The 26,067-nt window shown below is 39.5% G+C and overlaps 1 protein-coding gene across 1 annotated transcript in view; it reads left to right on the forward strand.

The window, feature by feature from the left end:
• The first annotated feature begins 346 nt into the window (after window positions 1–346).
• ROBO1 (roundabout guidance receptor 1) overlaps window positions 347–26,067 on the forward strand; it is a 294,373-nt gene continuing 268,652 nt past the window's right edge. Inside the window, exon 1 of the mRNA XM_050971165.1 lies at window positions 347–863. Coding sequence (XP_050827122.1) covers window positions 809–863 — 55 coding nt within the window. The 5' untranslated portion in view covers window positions 347–808. The remainder of the gene's footprint in view (window positions 864–26,067) is intronic.

A 26,067-nucleotide genomic window follows, 5' to 3' on the forward strand; every position in this document is an offset into this window, starting at 1 on the left:
GGTTGGGGTGGGTGGCTCGGGGGCGTTGGCCCGGGGAAGTTTTGCTCGCCCTCTCTCTCTCTGCCTTTTCTTTCTTCTTTCCTTCCATCACCCCTCTTGTGCCCTCCTCCGCCGCTCGGGCGGGGGCGAGTGTGGGATTCCCGCGTGCAGGGGCGGGGGCGGCGGCGATGCTGGGCTGGGCTCGGGGCAGCCGCCGGGGCTCCCCTGCCCGCTGCCCCGCCTGACCGCGGCCGGGCTCCGCCGCGGCCCCCGACGCGCCCGCCTCCTTCCCCCGCCATGGGAGCGGGCGCTGCCGCCGCTCCGCCGCCGCGCTCTGCCCGCCGCTCGCCGGGCGCGCACTGACTCGGCGGGGACACTTCGCGGAGCTCCCTGCCCGCCCCTCGCCTTCACGGAGGGCGGCGGTGGCCGGTCCGTGCCCGTCCCGGCTGCGCTCCGTTACCGGCTCGTCCCGGGCGCCCAGAGCGGAGTCTGGGGCCGGGGCAGCAACTTGTGCTCGGGAGGCGGCGGACCTCCGCTGCGGGAACTCGAGGATCTTTTGTTATCTCCTATCGCTTTGGATAGTCCTGGGAAGTGTCAAGGCGCTGCTGAGGAAAGCCCGGGCAAGGAGAGGGGAGGCCGGCCGGAGCTGGCGTGCGGCTGGAGCCCCGCGGACCTGACAGCGCCGTTCCCGGCGTGGGCTCGCCCCGGAGTCCGGCGGGATTAGAGAACCTCGCTTGCGTTAAGCTTCTGTGGAATTACAACTGGGGGCTCTTCGTTTCTCCCCCCGCTCTTCTGGCATGAGACTGCTTGCAGGCGCCACCCGAGGACAATGATCGCGGAGTTTGCTCACTTTTACCTCTTTGGATTCATATGTGTCACCTCAGGTAACCATATCACGCAGGCGGGTCACATACGCGGCCGCGGCGGTGGCAGCGCTCCCGCAGCCGCTCTCCTCCTTCCCCCCTCGCTCCCCCAGTTTGGCCCCTCCGCGCCTCCCGGCCCCCTCCTTTGCTCGGAAACGAAGCTCGGCTTCCACCCTGCGGGCGCCCGGCCCGGGTTTGCCCCGGAGCTGCCGCCGGCCCTGGGGGCTGCCCGGGGCCAGGAGAGGGGGGATGCGCGGCGCCGGGTCCTGCCCTGGTCCCAGGGCTCCCACCGCCGGCGGTTCCCGAGGGTCGATCGATGTAACCACGGCTGGTGCTGAGCTGCGGCGGGCTGGGACCCTGTGCGAAGCGGCTGCCCCCCGGGTACCACGCACCCTCGGCCGGGCGGTCCCTGGCGCATCCCCCCCTCCCAGCCCCGGGCCGGGTTGGGACCGCGGCGGTGAGGGAGGGAAGGGAGGGCTTGTGGGGATGGGTTTTGCTTCACCTTGGCGAATAAAGTTTACGCACGTGTGTGAAGTGAAGCGCCGGCGTGCTAAGGGGGAGAGTGGGGGAGATGGTCGAGGAGATAGGGGGGATTAATGCTCATTAGGCACAGTTTGCGCGGGGCTTATGCGTGTTGGGGCATCTTATCGTGCCTGTAGGTTACAGATCTGAGAGGCGCTAGGGGGGCATTGTGGAGGGCGGGTTTGGCTCTGTGCGCCCCGTGGAGAGCGGCTCGGGGCTCGGAGCCCGGAGGCTTGGGGGATTTTTGGGTTTATCTCTGCACAAGGACCTTGTCTCCCTTAGGAGGACGGGTTTGTCTCCTCAGTATTGCTTCTCGTTCTTAGGAACGCCTTTTGTCACAGGCTAGGTGAACGCAGTGAAGGCTTGTGCCATGGTGAAGGTTGGTTTGGGCGCTAACTTCTCTACCTTTATTGATTTCTATAAGTTTGCAGAGGAACCCTTTGAGTCATTAAAGTTATGGTAGCATGAGACATCTGGTCAGTGAATGAATGAATGAAGTTTTTTCAAGGCTTAAGTTCACTGCCTGAAGCTCTAAGTCTTAATTATGTCACTAAATGTAGTAACTTACGTCTGTTTCTAGATTATATCATAAATTTAACTACTAAATTTTTGCTCTTAGGTGTTAGTTTGCTCCTCGTGGCTTTGGATATGGCAAACTTTGCATCCCTGAGTGGCTCTTGCCCTGTTCACTTTTGACCATGTCAGTCTTGCCATCTTTAATTTGATTTTTCTCTGTATTGCCTCCTTTATGTGATGGAAGAAACAAATGGAATGGGGAAGAGCCTTTGCACCCATTTGCTCTTTCTGAATCTTTCATGACAATCATCCCCACCTATGAAGAAAAGTTGACTTCATAGATAGTGTACTCTCTAACTTGATCATGTATTGGGATGTTTTAAAGTCCCAAATTAAGCAACAAATTTATTTAATTTATCTTTTAATCCTCTCATCTGTTAGTCATATAAATGGTCAATAAAGTTGCATCCAATGTTTTTTTACATTTTTTTCTCCCCCCCACCCAGGGTGAGAGGAGATGCTCTTTCTAATAATGTTGATTCCAGCAGAGTTGGAGAGGAAAAAATAAAGGGGGGGAAAAGCCATGATTTTTTTATGAAGGCTTTTAATTTTGTCATGTAGGCAAACTCAGTAACAAAGATAAGAGACAAGCACCAGATAATAATGCTGTTTCAGCTCCTTCACCAGGAGGAATTTCTTTTTCCCCTCAACTAGACTGTGGTCAAATACTTAGTCTTGTGCCTGGAACAATGGAGATGCCAGAAACCTTTGGCAGGATGAAGTTTGAGGGCAGATGGCTGCAGTGCAGAAGGAAGGACAGGAGTCATCTACAGCAGTTTCCACACTGAAATCCTTTGAGTTCTGCTGACAGCTGATCTTGCAAGTTGATTGATCCTTTCCTCCCTCTTCCACTGAAGGTTCTCACTTCCCTCACTTACACCCACTACTGAATCAATGGTTTGTGTGGCCACACTCTATCTAAATGGGATGTTAGAAACTTCTGCTGAGAGGTGAGAAATAATTGGGGGATGGGTAAGAGAAAAAAAAATAATAAAAGAAAAGTAAGTGGGTTAATGTTTGTTAAAACAGTAATTGGTAAACCACTTAAAATTTAAAACCCCTAATTTTTACCTTGGTGTTGTCTCTGTGGGATCCTGTGAAGTACCTTCTTTCATGTAAGCCTGTGGTTAATAAATGTTGAATATATTTAAATTTGAATAGTGTTGAAAATTGGAATATAGCAGCTTTCCTCCCTTATTCTCCCAGTGTAATTTCAGTGCTTCTTTGCATACAGAATAAGAATTGCTTTAAGGGATAGTTCTCTGGTATCCTTGTTTTCTTGAGTATTTACCTGCTTTCTGCCCTTTCTCCTTCATTCAGAGGCAGACCTTCCTTCAGATTCCATGGATTTTTCATCTCTCCACTCCCCAGGAAGCAGTAAAATCAAATGAGTGTGTTTGGAAAGAAAAGCTTTCACTTATCTGAAGGGCAACATGCAGAACATTTTTCCTGGGAACGAGTGTCAGGGTTCTGCTTTTCCACATGGGTGTTCACTTCTCTAGCAATTCTCAAGGCTAAATATGTTACTGTGTGATTTTTGTGTTTCCCTCTGTGGAAATCTTTATATTTTGATGAGTTATTTCATTGCATTGCTGATTCCCATCTGCTCAACACCCACCCTTTCCCCCTTTCCTGTCCATGTTATCCCTTACTAATTACTGCACATGAAATGGGATTGGTGCCTTTGCTCCAGAGGTTTTTCCATGCTGTGTGGAACAGGCAGCACTGACACAGCGAGGCAGGAATGTTTTTCAGTGATAGTTCTAGCCAGTGGAGGGCAAAATTGTCTCTTGTATTCCTTCATGGGAGAGTTATCTTCTGATGGTTAATAGTTTAAGGGTGCCCATGGAGTGTCCCCAAAGTCCTTTCCAGCTGGCTAAGCTACCTATTGGAGTAAATAAATCGGCCACTTCCTTGATAGATTTTGTTTGTTTGTCTCAGAAGTTTGTACTTAAAAGCTCCCCCATGAAGTGCTCGAGCATTTCTGGAAATGATTCTACTTTTGTGTATTCTCTGTCTAATAGTAATAAATTAGGAGAGATTTAAAAAAAAATACGCAGTAATTCAAAGGAATATGAAAGTATTAAGTGCCTAATCTGTAAAAACAAATAAGTCTCCCAAGAAAACCTTAAAAATGGGCATTTTCACCTATCCCTAATGTATTGTGTTCTGTTCTAAGTAAATTTACTGGAATAATATTTAAGAAAGACTGAGCCAGCAGCTTAGAGCTGAAGAAGCTGCCCCACTTGTATTGTGTTTGAAGACTTCAAGCTAGCAAAGAAATAATCACCTGCTGTAAAATTGATAATTCCTTACTTGTGATGAAATATTCCTCAAATAGCTGGGTGTTTGATAAAAAGCTCCTTATCCTTATGACTACTGATAGTATCTCTGGGGAGCAGAAGTCTTGTTTTTTTCAGTTTTTGTTAGTTTGAGTTTTGTTATCTTTCAGCTAGAAAGAGACACATTTTTTTTTTCCTATTGCCTGTCAATTATCTTAGTTTAAACCAGAGGAACAGTCAATCTGATTTCTCACTTCAGTCAGTGTTGGTTGTCAGATGTTTTTGTTGAAGTTACAGAGTAACTTCATTAACAGGGATCATCTGTAATGTTCAGGATACTGAATTTTGGGGGAATCATGTGTACTGTCCATAAGATGTTATTGGAAAATATGAATTTATGTGAAGAATACTCCTGAGGGTACATGATAAAGGTTTTGATTGCATTTACCAAAATAGAAAGGCCATTAAAAATACTATCACAAACTAGTGACACTAGACATCAAATACCTTTGCCAAACAATGCTTGAACATAAAGTACTTTGGAAATGATGGTCAAAGACCAAATTAGTTTTCATTAAAAGGTGGAAAGAGAAAACATTTAGAAGTTCAAGACAGGAAAATCTATGGTTGTACTTAAAATATCTGGGAACCTGTTCCCTCATTTTTAAATAACGTTGGTTTTGGTTGGCACATAATTTACCTAAATACCTGGAAGAGTTTTATTTCACAATCCTAAGCAGCTGTAATATTATGTCTCATTATGGGATAGCTTTCCCTAATGAATATAATGATAATTTGCTGGGTCTAGCAAGTCTGGTCACTTGCTGCAATTCTCAGTGTAGTATTTCTGTTGCTGTTAAATGTGCTGTGTGGATAACGGTCACTTGGCTTGCTGTCCTGGTAGCTGCCTTGGATTCTTCTTCCAAAATTTGCCTTTCATAGGGAAGATTCTCATTGTCAATGTTTAAGGATTTGTTGTGGGGTTTGTGTATTTGAATAGTTTGGAATGAGTTATTTGGTTGTTGGTAGCTGTTAAACTTTTGAGGTTATTTTGTGACTGTGCTCTTTCCAAGCAAACAAATTGGCACTTAAGGATTTCATATGCTGGGATCCTGACACATTTTATTTGTGTGCTCTGTTATATAATCTCATTTGGTGGTGATAACCTTCCTTAGCTTTTCACCTGAGTGCCTCTTCATAAAATTGTAGGGTAAATAGTGAGGTAACTGAAGTAGCAACCAAGGTGTATTTTAAGTCCAATAAATTGTGTAAACAGAGGAACTAAGAGTATTTTTCTGTTAGTAATGAGCAGGTTGACCAAAAGGTGAGAGTAGAGCAACAAAAAAATATTCTTAAGTATCTTGAAAGCTTGAGATGCTTTTAAAGGGAGATAATTTACTAGTTTATATCTTCTTTAGGAAAAAGATGAGAATTTATTCTATACACATACACGTATATTTCAGTCATACAGTGCTGTCTCTTGGCTTATTGTGTCAGCCTTAGCATCAGCACTAAATTGTTGTGGGTAGAAGGACATTTTATGTGAAGAAAAAAATATTTTATGAGGACAAATATTTTGTAATGCTGACATAGATGCAACCAGCTGTGTTGGACTCTCCCAGGTGAGACTTGGTACTAAGGAAAATCTCAACAGAGAAAACGTGTAACACCTGGGAGCTAATAATGACTTGAGTTTTCAGTCAGGTGTGCAGAGTTATGTTATTCTGTTGTTGGTCTCGAGTTCTCATTTTTAGGGAGCTAAATCTTTTGGTATCCTGATTATTAACAAAAGCCAGTACTGTGAATTACCTTACCCTGAAGGAGATGATAAAGATTTATTGAAATAAGAATTTCAATATGTGAATTTAATTGTGGCTGTCAAAATTTCTTTTTTGATTCACTGTTCTTTAGGAAAAAAATGGTGCATTTACCAAGATTTGTCCACAAAAATGATGAAATATGGTTTTGGAATATCAGGAGGGAAGGCCTTTCAGACCAGCAATGTATATGATATAATTGGTGTTAAAACAACAGCACACAGGGAGAGATGTTTGTTTATGTGGGATTGTCCATTTCAGGTATAAGTAGTAGGGGAAACATCCTTAAATAAATAAAACAATGAATAGGGACTTAGGGAAAATATATTCTATTTCTGTTCCTGTCTTTTAAAACCAAAGTGAGGAAACTGTTTTTTTTTTTTTTTTTTTTTTTTTTTTTTTTTTTTTTTTTTTTTTTTTTGTGAGAAAGTGAAGCAGTATATGAACAACCAATGAAATGAAATACTGTCAAATACTGAGAACTGTTCTCACACCCATAGATATTTTTCATGCCTCTCTTGTTCTGAAGCTTAGGAAAATTTCTGACTAAGACTCATGTGTGTCTGTGTATGACTGATTAAAACAAAATTGATAAATTGACAGTAATGAGATTTGTGAGTGGCGTCAGGCCAGGCTTTTTAATTAGAGCCTGCTTGCCATCTGAGCAACTGCATCCAAGGGGAAGGTGCAGACTGCTGTGCTGACACCCATGAGCAGCCAAGTCATTTCACCTTTGCTGAGGACAGAGTGGTTTATGGAATGGTGTAACCCTAAGGTGGCCTTACCAAAAGGAGGCAAGCCATGCGGAGAAGGGACATAGAAAACATTTTGCCTTGTATTTCAGTGGTAAGTAATGGTAATTGTGTTTTCTGGCAGCAGAAACTTGGAAAATTAGAAAGGAGGATCTACTGTTAATAGGCAGAAAATGCACTTATGCACTTGTGGATTTATATAAAAAATCTCTTTGTTTAAAGAGTTTATAAAGCAATTTTGTCTTAGTGGAAGCTGCATTTCATGTCCTTGAATTTACTCATAGTTTCTTTCAGCACCATACCCAAAGACTTAGAGAGAACTTGAGCACTTTTCTATCTAGTTTTTAGTGAACAGGTGTGCTGTTGGAGGAATGGAGGTCCTCATGGTGCAACTTGGGCATGCACTTTGCCTTCAGGTGTTAATGTTCAGTAGTTGGGTTTTGGTAAAAGCAGTAGCCTAGTGTCATCTCCTACCTCATTTTTTACACATTTTTCTCTTAAGGGGTTTTTTATATGTATATAAACTCTATATGGCTGGTGCCTAAAACCATTTTTAAATAAAGGCATTTTAGGCATTTATCTTCTCATTCAGAAGGTGGACATGTATAGACTGCTTGTATTAGCATCTGTACTTTCACATAATAGTAAATATGTTGCGGATGATTTCTTCCCTAACATTCAAAGAAATTCCATAAAAATTTACTGGATTTCATATATAAACAACAGCAGAGAACCTCTAGGGGTTTGCTCGCTGGTGGTAGAGGTAAATTCCACGAGGTACTTCTATTTAAGTCTTGTTTTCTGCCACCAGACTTTACTCCTCTAGAGAGGCATAGGGCTTTTTGTACTATGTTAAATGTTTCTATTTATTTACATGTAAGTAAATAACTGGAAATTAAATAATTAGAGCATTTAATTTTAGTACAACTTACTATAAATTCAGCTTAGACCAAAATGGGTAGTTGAATACATTGTTGTTATTATTATTATTGAAGTGGTATGAATATTCTTAATCAGAAAACAAACATATTTTCTGGACTGCTGCTGCCTTGAAATACATACTCTTTCTTTGAAGAGATGAATAGTCAGATATGCAAAATTATTCAAGCTGCCCTTTTCTGTTGGGAAGTATTTGCTCAATATGGTATTGCATTACCTTAAGTCTAATACTAATATTGTGAATGATTAAAATAATATGAGCACCCCTTACTGTAAATTAAAGGTCTGTAAATCTGACAAGCCTGTGCTGAGCTCTGGATTTAAAAATCTTAAACTTGATATTTTATTTTCTTCATCTTGCATAGTGAATTAGCAGTGGAATAAGCTCAGGTTTGGGACAGCCTGTGTCTTCAGACATGCAGTGCAGGGTAGGGCAAGGATCAGGGTTTATTTAACCTGTGCAGGCTGGAGTCATCCATGACAGCCATCTGAGAGAACTGTATAGTTTGTGTGCTCTTCATGTTGTTCAGCTCTGTACTCTTTGTCTTCTGCTCCCTTGACATAAATCAGAATGGTGATTTCTTTAGAACTGTTAAACTGTTTCATGCTTGCATTGCATTATAACTTGCTTGGCTGGCATTTTTGTGCCTTCTGAAATTAGCATGTCCTCAGGCAAGGTATTTATTTTAGATTGTTGGTTAGTTATATTGCCTCTTATCTAATTGCTTAAATGCCTTTATGTTGAAGATTAGATGCATAGAGCAGTTCATGGTTATAAATTCAAGTATAGAAGACTTTAGTTTTACTATTTACTTCTACAGTAGCATAACAGACCTTAACAGGTTTTATCTTAGAAATTAGGTTGTAATACATGGCCAAGGATTTAGTGTAGGCCTAGAGATGTGCATTGACTCCATTCTGAAAGCAGAAGAAGGGGGAATGAAATAGTGTTTGGTACCCAGGAGGACATGCTTGATAGAGTGGCTGGATTTTTTTAGTAGACACTAGACCTCAGATTTTTAGAATCCAGGACCTTGTGATATGTTGAAGTTGCTACCCTACAATCTAAATTTGGAGCCACTTAAAATCAGTAGTGCCTGTTGAAAATCTCGATTCTAGTGTTTATATTAAATTGCCTGAAGTGTTTGACTTTATCTTCAGCTGTAAATGTTTGTGGATCATTGTGGGTTCTTAGCTGGTCTGAAAATTGAGATTGTAGTGAACATTGACTTAAGAGCCAATTAACTGAAAAAAGCTGTATAACTTTAAATTTGCATGGGCCTCACTGGCTATGTGAAGGATGAGAAGCCAGTCAAAAATTTATTTGAGTATGTATTCTTTTAGGAACTTCTCAGCTCTCTGCTTTTATAGTACACTTTACTAACCCTGGTCAAAAGCAGACTTTTCAACCCCGACATTCCCTGTTGGCCAAATAGGCCCAAGCATGTAAGCCCAAGATGAGGATAGCAGCCCCCAAATCCACAGGTGGGTCTGTATTTGTGTTGGAAGTGTAATACAGGGTCCTAAAATACCATTTTTGGATCAAGTGCTCAGCAATGTCACCGGGCTTTTGCTTTTATCAAAACCTCTTGGCACCTGGTATGAAACTTGGTACCTGGTGTAGCTTTGTGCTAGGAGATCTCTTGGATGCCAGGCAGGTTCAGAACTGGGATTTGCAAATTCTGAATGCTTCTCCCCGAGCCTCCCACTTCCAAAACAATTCTGTCAGTGCAGCTTTCTGGTTTTGGAATATGTCTAAGGCCCTAGGTACTGCAGCTGACAGATACTTCATAATCAAAGTGTTTAATGGTAGGAGGTGATAAAGGGAGAAAAAAACAAATAAAAGTAGTGTGAAGAAACAAGGTAAGTAGGAATAGTAACTCTTTTATTTTTTTTCTTCCCAGAGCAGGAGTTGGCACAGGGAGAGGATGGAGTTTGGGACCATGGTGCTGTAACAGCAGAATGCAGGAGAGAGGATGTTTATAATGAACAGGTTGAGCACAAAGGTCTGATATAACTGTGGAATGAAATTTGTGCTGTGCTGGTCGTAAAAATGATTGGCAGGAGGCCCCATGCATGGAGTAAAATCCTGTCTTCACCACTGTGGAAAATTATGGTTTCAACTGTGAAAAGGAGGTGAAGCTTGGAGGGAATTAGCATATCTCTAGCACTGAGTGGCATCTGGAACTGGATGGTTGGGTTAAATCATTCAGTGGTGATTAATGTGGCTCATTGCTCAGGTTGTACAGCCTTTAAAAATTAAAAGGAGAAATTTAAAAGTAGATGCAAAGCAGAAAGAAGGAACCATTGCTTTATTTACCTCTTTAAATACAGAGGGCAGAATGAAGTCTTCCCTACCTTTTGATACAAGGAGAGCTCTGTTAACTGCTGTTGTTAAGCTTAGAAACTAAAAGATGAACTTATGAGTAATTGTTTTGAGGAGCATTTTGTGACTTTTCAAATGCCTGTGTAGCAATGCAGACCTTGAAATGGGAAGGAGTGTGCAGGATGGGATTTTGCTGCTGGTGAGTACTTTGCTTTTTAGAAAACTTCAGAAAATAGTGAATTCTGTTTTCTCTCCCTCTCATGGATGTTAATCTGTGTTACCTGTAGGGAAAGCAAATATTGAAACACACAAAATGAAACAAGCTTAGAGATGTAGCGTGCACTTTAACTTTCCTTGAGCGTGGTTCTGGCAGCTGCTGAGCTGAATGGTGATGTAGCTTAGTGTCATATCAGGAATAAATGTTTAAAATGTTCAAAGGCTGTTACTCTCTAAGAGGATTTCAGTCCTGATAGGAACACACTCCTGTTTACTTTCAAGTTTTTAGTGGAGCAAATACAGAAACCAGTGAAGTGTGTGTTTGAGTGTTAGATTTTTTCCTTCAGAATTGTAAAAAAAACCCCAATCCCAATTAGTGGCATCATTAATGGAGCTATTGCTTAAAACAATTAACCTTTCCACAACAAGTTCATATAGGTAGAAATAAAAGAGAGCTACAGTAAGGTCCCTCTGGAGCTAAAACAGGATTCCACTTTAATTTCTACCCACTAGGGAATGAAGTTCCCTAAAATGCACTGCTGAAAAATCTCTGCTCACAACAGTTTTGGGTTCTGGATTGCTGATTTTTTTACTTCTTTACTGGCTATCTGTTTTTTATTTGGGGAGGGGATGATGATGTATTCAGCAGAAAATGAGGAAGAAATAATTTTTTTTTTTAAGCAGAAGGTTTGCTTTTTTCTCATTCATAATCTAATGTGGTTCCCATGACCATAATATGGAAGGAAACTTTTTAATCCTTCTCCTCTTCCCTCCAGTGCTTCATATTAGATGGGTTTTTTTTTTTTTTTTTGTTTTCCCTCTGCATTTGCTGGGACAGCCAAAGTAGGGCAGTTGACCTGGTGCTTTAATGTTGTGACCAGGAGGAGTGAATGTTATTTTCACAGGCAACTATAATGGTGATTTTGTTTGTTTAGGGTTTTTGTTTTGTTTGTTTGGGTTTTTGTTTATTTTCTGGGGGTTTTCTTGGGTTTGTTTGTTTTTCCTAATTCTCTTGCTATAAGGTTTATTGATCGAGTATGAGTGTTTGTTTGATTTTTGAATAATAATTAGGATTTTTTTTGCAGCAAAATGATTGTTTAGATGTCTATGAAGTCAATTATTATTCCAAAAAGATTGGACTAAAGTCTGCATTGTGCCTTCAGAATTGATAGTTACGTCTTTGACAGAAATTTACATTTTATTTTACATTAGTTCCCAGAAAGACACTTAGAGCTTGTTTTTGTGTTACATTATTACAAGAGGGAAGGCAGCAACCTCTCAGCTAGAAATTCACAGTGACCTGCAGTCTAGTAATAATTAGAATTAAGCAGAGTCAGTAATTTCACTTGGTCATTTCGTCACAATTCCTGTAGGCACGCAGCTGATCATTCTGAATCTCATAAAATGAAAATTTATTTTACTCACCTTACTAAGGTCAAGTAAAAAGCCACATCAAGTTAATGAGTCCCTTTCTTTGCAATGAACTGGACGTGGCATTTGTTTTTGTTCTGGCAGTCATGAAATCACAGGGTGTTGGCGACAGGTCCATTATTGGCTCTGTGCAGGGTTGCTGAGGGCTGTTTCTCCACCCAGTGCATTATGTGTGCAGACTTTATCGTACTCGTTAAAACTTGTTTCAGATTGAAGATTCCTTTTTTTTTCTTTTTTTAAAGCAATAATAAAAGGAAAATAAAAATAGCTCCCTCTCCTTTATTAGTGTAAATGAAAGAGTAGCAGCAACTCATTCCTTTTGTGACCTGAGGAAATACAACAAAATTCGGATGAGTTCTCAGCTCCTTAAAGTCACAGGAGGTTTAACTGTTGATGTCAGTTTTTATCTTGCTTTGCAGAAACTCAAGTTGAGTGTTACTTACTCTACATGATGTTACTTAGAAACCCTAACAGTGGAAAAAAGAGATAATTACTAATGGTTCTTCTCAACTTAAAAAAATGAGAAGTATTTAACGGCTTATAAAATTCTGTGATTTAGGTTCCCTTTTTTCAATGATCATTTCCTTGTGTGTTGTTTCGGCTGATGGTGTCTCTTATATGGTAGCCAATCTTTCCCCTGCTCTCAGAACAGCCAAACTGGTTTTGTTTTAGCTTCTCTTTTTTGTCTGCTTTGATTTTTTTTTTTTAATTTTTGTGTCTGATAGCTTTTTCTAAACATTTCTGGTTTGGAATTTTCCCATGCTGTATTTTTTTTTTTTTTTTGCTGCATTTAGGGAGCTATAATACATAAATCCAAGAGTTTGTTTTCTGTAGTTGTGATTTTTTAGATAGCAAAAATGCTCAACTGTCAGTTTTGAAAACTAGTACAATCTGATTCCTTCTAGGCAATTTTTGAAAAGAGCCATAATATATTCTTACTTAGATGGCAGTAAGCTCATCATGTTTTAGAACATGTTATTTTCAAACCTCTATTTTTTTTTTCAATTTCCCTATGTAGTTTTAAATTACACAAAAAATAAAACCAGACCTTTCCCTGTGACTTGTCGTTTTTCCTAGAAGTGCCAGGTGTCTGATCAATTGCATGTGCTGGGAAGCAAGAATTTCATCTGAGAAGACTTGAAATGCTCTTATTTATAGCTTCCATGAGCTAGAAGTTGTATGTTTCTTTTTGTTTTGCTTTTCAGCTCCTCACTGCTAGGTAGAGTTTTGTTATTTCACTACTGATTTAAGACACAGATATGTACATAGTTTTCTTCAGGCTTTTAAAGGCTCAAGTTTAAGAGGTAGATCATTATTCTACGCATCAAAAGTGAAGGGTGATTAACTCTGTCTGGGTGCATGCAATGTAATTTTAGAGGCTACAAATGTTGTTACAAATCAGGTTAAGGTTTAAAGGTGAAAGTTTGGCTGAATGACTTTTACAGCTTTAAGTTAATGTATGCAAACAAAGAAACTCTTGTTTTCTACCCATTTGTGTCTAATGAGCAAGTAGCTTGTGGTACAGAAAAGAAAATGGGATTGTTGTGCAGTTTGCCATAAAGTTAAAAGTACATACTTTTTACTTCAGTTTAGAAGTTCCATTAAATAGACTGAATCTAATAACTTTTTTTTAGGCTCTTCATCATCTAATTGTAAAGTGAAAGGAAAATGGCTTTAAACTAAGTGATAATGATAAACTAAATGATAATGACTTTAAACTATTATAGCTTAACTTTTAGCATTTATGTATTTTTGTAGATTTCCTCATAATGTCATTAAATAATTAGAAGAACCTGTTGAATTTACACATAAAATGCTCGTAGTGTGTTTAAGCTGTACTTCTAAAGTAGTATTGATAACTTGGATTTTCACTCAATTCTCTGACTTAGCTGTATTTCTGAAACTGTAAGTTCAACAGCATGTGGGAAAAGAATTACCATTTTTTAAATGAGAGGGAAGTTATATAGAAAGGCAGAATTTATTTTTTTTCAACCTATCGGCCTGATTTATGATGTTAAAATTGTAAATAATGGCACAGGTAGGATCTGTCTGTGTCCTCTGTCCTTGTATCTCCCTCCCTCACCCTTAAAGATTTCTTAAATAGCCTAGCAGTTGGGAAGCTCTTTGGAACTTCTTTGGTGGATTCTGTGTACATTGGCTAAAAGTTAAATAGTATGGATTTTTATAGGACTACATAGTAGCATAAGAAGCTGTTCAGCTGCATCTGTAGTGATCTAATCTGATAGCCATTCTGAGTGCAAAAGCCAGGGCGTATAAATGGAACGAAACAAAAGGGAAGTGATTAGCGGGAATAAAAATAAACATCTTTTAGTCTCGGTAAATGATACCTTGAAAGCACAGCAGCCTTGTCGAATATAATTAAAGTTGTAAGAGCTGGGGTAAGGTGAGTGGGCTCTATTCTCTGAGGTCACGGTGGAAATACAGAGGTCAGGGTTTTGCACTTAGTCTTATGTAAACAATGTCATGCCTTGGTAAGTATAAGAACTGACTTAATGAGGTTAAGATAATTTAAAAAATCCCCAAACAAAGCAAAAAAAACCCCTCAAACAATAAAAAAAAAAAACAGAAAAAACAAACAACCTAGGAGAAAACAAATCTGGGACAAAGGTGTATTCTTTTGATATCAAAATTTGAGAACAGCCTCCATATCTTCTTCTTACCAGTTGATGGAAAAGGTGAAAAGTGTGAAGGAGAGGCTTCTTTTGGGGATGCCTATTGCTGCTGAGTGATTCTGTGGTGTTTGGCTTTGTGCTGTAACATCTCTCTAGCTTTCCCTGAGCCTGTTCCTAAAAATCTGCAGGTAGGCAGTTTGGTTTTGCCTCTGTTTCAAATTGAGACTTCATAGAATTTTGTGTTTCTAGTTATGTCCATTGAATATGATTTTCTTTTTCTGGGGAGTTCAAGTGCTTATGTTGCTTGCAGTCTTGACTCATAGAACCCTAGAATTGTATGAGTTGGATGTGACCTCCTGAAGGTCACTCGTTCAACTCCCCCTGCAGTGAGCAGGGACATTTTCAACTTGATCAGGTTGCTCAAAGCTCTAACCTGACCTCAAATGTTGCTGTGTATCTCCCCAGCTATAATAAATCTTTCTTTTGTTCCAGTGGTTGTAGGATTTGATTTTCTTCATTAGTGGTTTGGATAATGTATTCAGACTTACATTTATGCATGGTAGAGAAGAAATTCAAGGGTGTAGGGGTATCCTGACAGTTCTCCCTTCTTAATGAAAGGAATTTTGTTTCTTTTCCCCCTGCCTCATCTCTGACTCCTTATGTTGAGCCTCCTTTCATTACAGTACATCACCAGTCAGAGCAAACCAGCGGCTCCAGACAGAACATGTCTCTGACTGGTTAAAGAAGGAGAACTGGCAAAACCCATTAGACTTAAATTGGAAATGGAGTTCTGGCAAGCACAGGCACCACTCCCTCCCAGAAGTTTCCAGGGCAGTTGCTCAGGCTTTCAGAGGCTTTGTGCAGCCATCCCCCAGCTGGGAGCTGGCTGGGACCAGTTTGAAATGTCTGGTTGTATGAGCTGTCACTAAAGAGGGCTGCAGGCTCTTGCAGGAGAGCAAGAGGGGTGTTCAATATAGTGATTAAGTATGAGGAAGAAACACCCTGCAGTTCCTGCCTCCAACTGGCTCTGGGCAGCTCTTCCTTGGTGTGAAATGCTGCTTTAATGTAGGTCAGCTTTAACTGTTGTAAATGAGTGTAGTTCTAGTGAAGTCAATGAGCCGCTGTTAATTCACTGCACTTGAGAATCTGCCCGAGTAGATGAGCAACTAGAAAACTCAAAGGGAAGTGCTTATCCAGCAAGAGAACTTCAAAACCAGAGAGGTGTTTTGTGTTTGTTTTCTTCTCCCTCTCTTCTGAGGAAGAAGTTAACATTCCTACATCCCAATGGTGTTTAGTGAAAGTAGAATTTTATTTACCAAGAGAGAGCTTGTAAACTGTTGCTGTTTTGGAAATAAAGGGATAATAAGTGTTTCAGCTGCTCACTCCAGATCCTCTCTTTGCTAATAAAATGAGTGGGTATCACTTCACAGCACAAAACTGTCAGTCAGCATTCAGCATGACTGACATAATTAGCAGCTTCTAGCTGGAGGAGGTTGAGGATTGCTTTTGGTGCAGACTGCTACCACTTGGCCTTGCTCCGCTCACAGAACAGAGGCATCATGGATCCCAGGGGTTTTAGTGTGACTAGTGAAAATTACATAAACACTGTGTTTTACCCCAAAAGCTTACTTGGCTGTGTTGCAGTTTGTGTTTACCTGATGCTGTGAAATGGTAAAAGAGCAGGATGCTGGCTGGTTCCACCTTTGACGAGGCTCATGAGACTCTGTGCACTCTCTCTGTGCATTCAAAACTGCTTCATCAAAGGCAGGCTTGGGTCAGCCTGGTCCTTACAGATGCAAATGTATGTCACAGGAAATTGCAAGACTGGTAACACTTACAATTTTCTATTGTTCAAGAAATAATAACCTTACAGATCAAATGAAAACTGTGGCTGTTTTGGCAAGCTAGGTGAAAAATCTGTGACTGCAAAAGCTGTGCCAGAGCAACTAAGCCAATAAAGTTTCCTAATCTAATATCATCAAATAATGTTGTTTGCAGATCTTTGAGAGGGGTCATGTGCTATTAGTGACTGGACTGTGCACTCCTTAAAAGTGTACAAATAAAAAGAAAAAAAAGGTTAATTCCTTAGTGTACTGCATACACACCTATTGGAAGAGTGTGTATTAAATGAGGAAAGAAAATGCCAACTGACTCGGTTTTATTGTTGTCCTCAACAATTCAGTTCTAGCCAAGGACTCTAAGACTAAACTCTTCTGATGAGATTATTTGGTTACCTAGTTTTAATGTCATTCTAAATGACTGCAGGCCTGTAAAATTTTATTTTGTTCAGTTTGAATTGCAGCTCTTCAATGCTTTGGTTCCTCTTGTAAGCAGATACATTGAAGTTTCTTATATGAGATGCTTTGCATAGCAATTGCTCTGTGTTTACACTAGGTGCAACTATGCAAAATGTTTACTCTTTACTGTGTATTTCCTATTTTTGTGATCAAATAGCTCCAGGAATACGCCTGAATTTTACTTTTTAAACATTCATAAAGACATGATCAGGAGCTTTGCTACTTTCCCTGTCGACAGGCACTTCAAATTAAATGTTTAGCCTGAATTTTTTTGGATAATTCAAAACAATATCAAGGATCATCACCTTGTATGTTGTGGGAGTTTTGTGTTTTGTTTCTGGGTTTTCTGGTGAATGACTGTACCAGGTTGCACCCTGGTTGACTGTGTGAGACTTGTTGCCATTTTTATCTGGGACTCCTAAGAGAATCTTTGAATCATCAGACATTTAATCTTTTGTATGAATTCAGGGTTGTAAAGAAAGCCAAATGAAAAGAGGCTCCTCAATATTTCTTTTTTCCCAGCTCTGTAATGTGCTTTGTATATGTAAGGAAGCAGGATTCTATATTGTTTTGTGTTTAGGGTAACCCAAGCATGGCCTGAAATTCTCAAGGGCTGCAATCAGGGCTGTCAGGTCTCTATCACATTACTCTCTAAGGAGGGCACATCCTCTAGCACAGGTACCTGTTTTGTTTGGTGTCTTCTTCACAGCCTGGGCATTCTCTTGCCTTGTGTACATCAGCTGGACAGCAGCAGCAGTGGTGATCCAAAGTCTGCCCTGAGCTGTGTGCCTGCAGATTAGGAAGTAATTTTCTAGCTCCAGATCAGTGGGGATCTGAAGGCACTTGGATGTCAGCAGATTGTGAGCAGTGTTTCACACAGCAAGTGTGACAGAAGGGTGATGGAAGGTTAGAGACAGAGAGGACCTCAGCCATGTGTGATGTCCACTGATAAATCAGAAACAAGCCTTGTATGCAGGACTTCCTCAGCAGTTTCTTCCTTCCTGATCTGAGGTTACTTAGCATGCATAGTGTTCTGGGAGGTGACAACAGAACATTTCTTGGTTTGGCTTGTTGGTTATGTGATTGCTCTGTCATTTAGTGCTTCACTTAGGTGTTGGTTTGTTTTTTTTTTTTTTTTGTGCTTTTAAGCAGTCTATTCCTCCAGACATCTTGCTTGCCCTGCCCTATTTTTTTTTAATTACAGTTTGAGTTAACTTTTCTTTGAACATGTTAAGGTATGTCTCTGAAATAAATATGTATTTTGTTTTGAAAGTCAGATATTATATAATTTATCTGTTGTGTTTTGGAATGTGCATAGTTCCCTGGCAACTGTTAAGCAAAATTATGCCTTTATGTATATTGTATTGTAGGAAATTATTGTTTTAGTCTTAAGTTACATACCTTGTTAATTTTATTTTTTTAAATATGAAGTAATACCCTTGGGGAGAAAGTGGGATCAAAAGCCCTTTCTATTTAAGAAGTTGGGTTAAATATTGTCAGTGTTAATACTGAAATTTTGCTGATATTTGTAGCCAGTGAAACAACTTGTCAGTCTTAAGGGCTAATACCCAGTTTCAGGGCAGGTGTCAAACCAAACTCTTTTCCTTCTAAAATGTGTTTTCTATGTTGTTGCCCACCAAGTAAGAGAATCAGAGTCCTGTTTGATTCTGGGGTGAATTAAACTAAAGGAAGCAATGTTGAAGACCAGACTGGATGGGGCTCTGGGCACCCTGGTCTAATGGAAGGTGTCCCTGCCCATGGCAGTGGGTTGGAACAGGATGATCTTGAAGGTCCCTTCCAACCCGGGCCATTCTAGGAATGTTTCCATAGTTTGGGTGTGAAAAGTGTCAAAAGCAGTATGCTAGTGTGCCCACACACCTGAAAGATTGCATATAAAGTTTCTTAGTTTTCATAGATTTGGTTCAGTTTTAAAGACTGTCTGGCTTGTAAGCATGTAGACTTAAAACCCTTGAAACTTAAAAACATTCTGTTCATATATGAAAAGAAATTTGGGAGAAAAGATGAAGACTGAATTGAAGTTTATTTCTGAATTGGACCCTGATATAAGGCATCAGAATTTTCAAATATATTCTTCTAGAAACTGTGCATTTCAGCAGCTGTTTATGACATGTATTCACCTCTTCTTGCTAGTGTGGTATGTGTGGGATATCAACAGAGATGTAATTTAGGGAGTGTGTGTTTGAATTAGCTGCAGTCTAGAAAGATTGATGATTCAGGATTTTTCTTCACTTTTGATTTTCATTGACTGAACAAAGATGTTTTTATGGGCTCTTCTGGTTTGACCTGATATAAATAGCCACCCCTTTAACCTAAGGTTCAGGTTGGTTTTGTGTTGTTTTTTTGTGGTTGTTTTGTGGTCTCTTGATTGTTGTTTTGGGGGGTTTTCTTTGTGGCTATTGTGTGTGTTTGTTTGTTTTAATGGGCTTAAGAAATCGCCAATTAGAATGCCGTGAAAGCCAGGGAAGAAGATCACAGCACCCAGCCATAAGAAGCAATAGCAATCTAGGAAGTATTCAGCACTTTAGCTAATTAATTCCTCTGTATTAGCCTTCTGATACGTTAATTATATGCATTCATTAAAAAGTAGGTGCTTCTCTAGCTGTATTTGGTTTTTAAGGAAATATTTCTAGCATGAAGGAACTTGATAGACAGTCTGAAGAACAAGATTTATTATAATAGCTACATACTGACTTCTGAAATAATTTTACCTTTTTGGGTGTAGCCCTGGAACATGACTCCATTCAACAGCATGAATGCAAAATTAAAGTGTTGCCAGTATTATCTTGCCATCATAAGGAAGTGGTTTCAGACTCACAGTTAAAGGAATGTTGTGTTTGTGATAAGTATTTTATATATCCTTTAACAATGAAGGACTAGTTCTGTTTGTTTTTCTGTGTATGTGAGTGCTTTTAAGAATTTGAAAAGAAAAACAACAGAAAAATCCCACCCCAAAACAAAAAACCCCACAGAATTCTTAATATATCCTCACTGCATTTATCTTCTATTAGGGATAATTGAGGAGTATTGGGTATTCACTTAATCTTCCCTGCTGGTGTGTATTACAGGAAACATGACATTGGATTGTTAAGTGTTACAAGTGCTCTTCCTGTGATAAGGTTTGGATACTTTCAGATACACTTGGAAATACAGATTGGATTTATTTGTCCATTATAGGAGTGCTGACATGGTGTTAGGTTTGCAATAGTTAGAATTGCTACCAGCAAGAAAAATTCTAGCTTTTATGTAGTAATATTTGCTGCTACCTTATTTTGGAACTGTGTAGGAAGTGTCACATCTGCTTGGAATGTGTTGGTATAAATCATGTAACTTTTAGTATAATATTTGAAATAAAGTCTACAAAATTACACATTTTCTCAGCATAATTGAAAAAGAGCATTTTTCAGTTTCAAGAGCATCAAGAAGACGAGAATTCTCTAAGTTATATATGGAAATATATTTCCTCTCACTTTATTAAGATGTCCTCACCAGAGTGATAAAATCTTAACTATTTGGATTATTTTTTTTCATCTTACTTTTTCATTTTTAAGGAGTAAACCTTGTAAGCAAAAATTGTATTAGTTTCTGAAGATAAGCTCTTGCCTTCCTTGTCTTCTATGAAATGAAAACAATTTGTCATGGGAATAGACTTCAAAGTTCAGTTAGTAATTTTGATAAATAAAACCATGCAAAAATCATTAAGTACTTGTTAGAACAATCAAGTCAGAGGCTCCATATGGCAATTTATTTTGATGCACTCATGTTTCAGTGTGTGTCAAAATTGAGAGAGAGCTGGTTTGGGGAATTGCTAACATGACTAATCTAGTGGGAGTTTTCAGGTCCAACATATTTCAGGGTAGGTAGCTGAAGTTTTATAGTACTTTTGAACAGGTGCATAAATATGCAGTTACTGGTCTGTTTCCTGATTCACATCCTTCATGAGTTTCAGCTTTTTCTCTATTATATGGATTTTTTTGATTGCTGAGTGCAGATGCTCATGACTGTGTACTTTCTTCACTTTTCTCCAAACACTTTTGTAGGAAAGGAAATAAATTTTGCTATTTTTTTGGTATATCCTATACATACAAACATATTGTTCAAAATACTCTTAAATAGCAGAGTTTGCTGTGTTATAAGGAATATTTCTTAAAGATAATAGTCAATTAAGTTTCTTACTTCTTTGGTGCACTAGTGTTTGAGCTATGGAGCTAGATTATTTAGTGGGTCCTTTAATCCCAAATGCAAATCCATTGTCCTGAGGTAAAAGTTTCTATATCTTCCTTCCAAAATCAGTCTTTCCTCAAATTCCTTCTTTAAGATAGGCATGAGGTTGTATTTGTTTTTCCAGATGACAAAGTGCTATATTTTATGTTCATGATACCCAGTTATTTAGTCTGAAATAGATTCATGCTTGCATAGCATACAGATAAAAGTCTGTTGTGATTCATTTTTTTTACCCTAGCACATTCATCCTTCTCATGAATAGCCAATAACTTTGACAATTTTCAGCAACTCCTTTTAGACAAGCCTTTAATCCTCTACTGCTGCCTGTCTCCTTCATTACAAACACAGGTTTAGGCATGCTGGAGGTGGGGGGAATGTTTTCTCTGAGAAAATATTCAGCCCTAAAGAAAAAAAATGAAGAGTGTTATTAAAATAATGACACTTATGTTTATTTAGAAAAAAAAAAAAGTGTCATTTGTATATGTATATTTAAACAGCTTGTTACAATTTGGGAAATTTCAGTCAGGAGAATGTTGTTTATAAAGTGAATTTTCTGTTCCATTTGAATAGAAAGTGCCATTTTAAAAGATACATAATGACAAGTGCTTCATTGTCCCTCCCATGCACATTGCTAAGCACTTTTTGTTTGATTCCTTCTACATCTGTTTGAGACACTAATTGGAGGATTGCTATGGTAATGCTGCAGTTTCCTTAGGAAATGCCACTCTTCCCCTTGCATCCACATCCTCTTCTTTTATTGCTGTACCTGGCTTGATTCTGCCATGTGAACATAAGGCCACACTGCTCTTATTCCTTCCCTTTCCCTAAAGGATGCACATGTCCAACAGCATAAAAATGAGTGAATTAAAATTGAGCATAACACTGGTTATGGAGCTGTGTTGCTCTTGCCTTTTGTATAAAGAGCAGGAAATGCCAGGAGCTGCTTTTTGTGTGTGTGTGTGTCTGTCAGGTTGGGGTTCAGTAGAAACCAAATTATTTTTCAGGTGGACATAGTTGACTTCAAAGCATACACACAAAACCTGGGATTAAGTTTTATGAGATGATTGATAAAAGTAGCAGTGTAGTATCTTACAAATTGCTTATAGCAATAGTCTTAAAGTATAGAAAGTGTTTTTTACCTGTCTTTTTTAACATGCTTGTAAATGCAAACAGATCTTTGTACATGGCTAGGTATACCCATTTTAATTACTTTTAATGGCAGACACTGTAAAGGTAATGATGGTTGCCCATTATCAGACTGATCCTGTAAGAATAGCCTCATGTGGGACTTGCAGCTCAGGATCCAGCTTCAAGGAAAGACCAAAGATGGACTTTAATGACAGAACGTGGCAGAAAGGAATTTTGGAGACTTGTCATTGGTATCTTACACATTGTGTTTCCTCCATGTGTATGGATGGTTTGGTCAGACTTAGATCATACAAGCAGACTGAGGTCTGGCTGCCTTCCTTAGCCTGGGTGTGACTCTGTAGTCACCTCCAGGAGCTGTGGCCTGGCTTCAGGTGACTCCTGTGGATTCCTCCAGAGGAGCTTCCTCCTCTAGCACAGGAACAAAAAGAGGAAAGATGTTCTTGAAGATATATTTGCCATGCTATACCATGCAGGCAGAGGTATAACCAGTGAATCTCCTGTAATTAAAGCAGCAACTGCGTGACTCAGATTTGGTGCTAGGCAGGTGGAATGCTTTGTTGTGGGTAATTAAATTATAATTCTTCAGCTCTTAGTTCTTGATCATTTTCCAAGGAGTTTTCTGACCATATGCATCACCTGTGATAAGACCAACCTTGTCTTTGTTTGACTTAGACATTCCTTTCTACAAGCCTAACAACCAAGATTGTTGGAACTGTGTTAAACATCTGCCTCTGCTTAAAAAACCCCAAAAAATGGGATTCAGCTCCTGCTTCTCTCAGTTCAGTTTCTCATTGGAGGGATAAAGTAGGACAGTGGGATGGACTGTGATTTCATGAATGTTCTAAATATTTCTTAGAATTAAAAATGCATTTTAGAGTTTCCTGCCACCAAAAGGACTGTTTAACATTATTGCTACAGCTTATGTTAATCAGCAAACCAACAGAGAGGAAGAGAGTGATCCTAAAAATATGTATTTTTAAAATATATTTAATTTCTTATAGAGTAAAATATACTTTTTGGACTTAGATGAATGCCAATTAATAGCTAATGCATAATACAAAGTTAACTTTGTATTATGTTTGAATTGCAGTTAGCTACTTTGTCAAATTTAGCTGTTTTTAACCTACCATGTTCTATGAAAATCAATTGTTTTTCCAATAGTAATATTGTAGTTCTATTTTTTTTCCCTTGCTAGATTTCCTCTCAGCAGAAACGAACCAAGTTTGTAGGTTTTGTGAAGGATTTTATATTCAAATGTTTTTACTTTAGAATGTCTTACTTACATCTGTTAGTATTACCCACTTCTGAAATGTCAATTCAGAAAATTAAACCAGGTAGATTTGAAGTTAGAACATTTAAGAATTAAGAATTGGTTACTTAAAATGTAAGGAAGTATGACCATGACCACGACCATGAGCAGTGTGGCCAAGAAAGCCAATGGCACCTGGCCTGGATCAGCAGTGGTGTGGCAGCAGGACCAGGGCAGTGACTGTGCCCCTGTGCTGGGCACTGCTGAGGGCACACCTCAAATCCTGTGCTCAGCTTCGGGCTCCTCACTGCAGGAAGGACATGGAGGGGCTGGAGTGTGTCCAGAGAAGGGCAATGGAGCTGGGGAAGGGTCTGGAGCACAAGTGTGATGAGGGGGAGCTGGGAGTGGATTTTTTCCCCCTGCAGAAAAGGAGGCTCTGGGGGGACTTGACAGCTCTCTGCAACTGCCTGAAAGGAGGGTGCAGCCAGGTGGGGGTGGATCTCTTCTCCCAGGTCAAAAATGATAGGACAAGATGAAATGGCCTCATACTGGGCCAGGGAAGGTTTAGATTGGCTATTTGGAAAAATTTATTCACAGTAAGGATGGAACAGGCTGTCTGGGGAGGTGGTTGAGTCACCATCCCTGGAGGTATTTAAAAGATGTGTACATGTGGCACTTAAGGACATAGCTTAGTGGGGGACTTGGCAGTTCTAGTTGGACTCAATGTTCTTAAAAGTCTTTTTCAACTTAAAGGATTCTGTGATCACGTTAATTAAACATCCTGCAGTACCAGAGGGAGAAGCATTGGCCACCATGATTTCCAGTTTTAAGTGTCACATCACTGAGGAAAGAGCCCTGTGTGTTGTCAGTTCCTACAAAAAGCAAAGGTGCAGAAGGACTTAGGAAAGCCCTCAGGTCTGGGCTTTTCACCTGGGAAGCTGATCTGTCCCACATGGAGATTTGCTGGGCGTCCGCACCTACCACAGTCTGTAAGTGCAGCAGAAGCTGCAAACTGGAATGAATGGTAGTGGGTTTTGTGCCATATGTGGAAACAGTGTCTTGTACTGGAGAGTTGAATCAACTTCTTAATGTACTTCTCTTTTGTTTATATGGAGTTTTTAAGTGGCTTTTTGTGAGCCCCATCACCATACTGCTGATGCCAAAGGGACTAATAGACAGATCTATTGACACCATCTGTCTGAGGAATCCATGCCCCCCCTTTCCAACTATAATAGAAAAGCATTCTTTATAGGAGGAACTATTTCTGTTCTTCTTTTCCCATCTGTTCCCCTTCCCCTCCCAAGAATCCTCAATGGTGATTCACCCTGGAATTTCCCTCAACTTCCCTTTACTTTAGTACATCCAGTGAATTTCTCTGTTGGTTCTCCAGTATTGTATGATATGTTGGCAAGTTATATAACAGTATAGAAGCTGTAGGGCAATCTGGACAGAAATAAAACATGAATAGCTAATTTTGCAGATGATTATTTTAAATTGTTTTGTTCTTTTGGAAACTATTTGATGTATGTAGATAAAGTTTTTACAACTGGACTGATGGTACATTAACCAGATTTAACAGGGTGTCTTCTGGAATACTTCAGTGGCAGGAAGACTTATTTATGACAGTGGTAGTTGGAATGTCCATTTCTTCAAAAATTATTCTGATTGAATATAAGGATGTGGGAGAGGAAGAGAGAACACATAATTTGAGATTATGTGTTCCAGTAGTAAGCAACACTGCTCAGTCTGGCCATATGTGGCTGGCAGAAACAGCTTGATGCTCTAAGCAAATTATGTTGTTAATGGTGATGGTTTAGAGGGATGTTGGTATATATTTTTATTAAAAGGTATACTTGTGTGAGGATGTGCTGATGCATGGTGGGGCTCTTGCTTGTGGCTCACTGTGGCATTTACCAATATCCATGAAATGAAAGTAATATAAGGTCAGTCTCCAGAGCAATAATGATCACTTCTGTTTGCTGGAACTTGTGGTGAGTCCAAGCAAAAACTGTGCTTTGTAAATGAGGATTTAGCCAAGACAGGAGAATAAATACACAATAGTTAGATTGTGAATTTATCTGAAGAGTTTTATTACATTAAAAAAATTGTGTATGGGGGGGGGTTAAAGCAGGAAAAAAATCAAATTAAATAAAGGTCCAACTGGTGCCAACTACAAGCAGTGGCAGTGAGGTGATGATGCTGTTCTGAGTGCTAGAGGTGATGGGAAGGGGAGACAACTTCTCTCAGGTAATGACTTGGGGTTTAGTTGTTCATTATGAGCAAGCTTCTTGTGTTTGGCCGTTGTGTGATTCTTTTGCAATGTTTAACTTGGGTTAATATTAGATAAGCTGAGTCTTTAAGTTAGGAAGTCTGTAATACTGATGTTGTAGGTACTTTTTTGATTGAAATGAGCCACCTGACCCATGTAATTTAATGGTAATGAGAAATCTAAGTTAATCTGCTGACAAGTTCTGCAAGACCGTACTTTTTCATTAACAAAAATAGAGATTACAAGAATTTATTAGTACTGTGCACAGTTCTATTCCACAAGTATGTTCTAGCCCTATGAATATCATTTGCAGTAATTTACTTGAAAATAGCTGTTGTTTGTTTCCATTGAGTTTCTTCAAGGATCAGAGAAGCAACCAAACTATAAATTCTTTCCAGGGTTCCTGTAATGATCTTCCTCATGACAATGTTATAATATCCCTAGATTCTTGTTCTCCTGTCCCAGAGTTGACCTGCTGTTTCTGTAGGAGTTTGTGGGACTTCTTCATCCTGCTAGACTTGGAAA

This window comes from Serinus canaria, chromosome 1 (assembly GCF_022539315.1).
Source record: "Serinus canaria isolate serCan28SL12 chromosome 1, serCan2020, whole genome shotgun sequence".
NCBI classification, from domain to species: Eukaryota; Metazoa; Chordata; class Aves; order Passeriformes; family Fringillidae; genus Serinus; species Serinus canaria.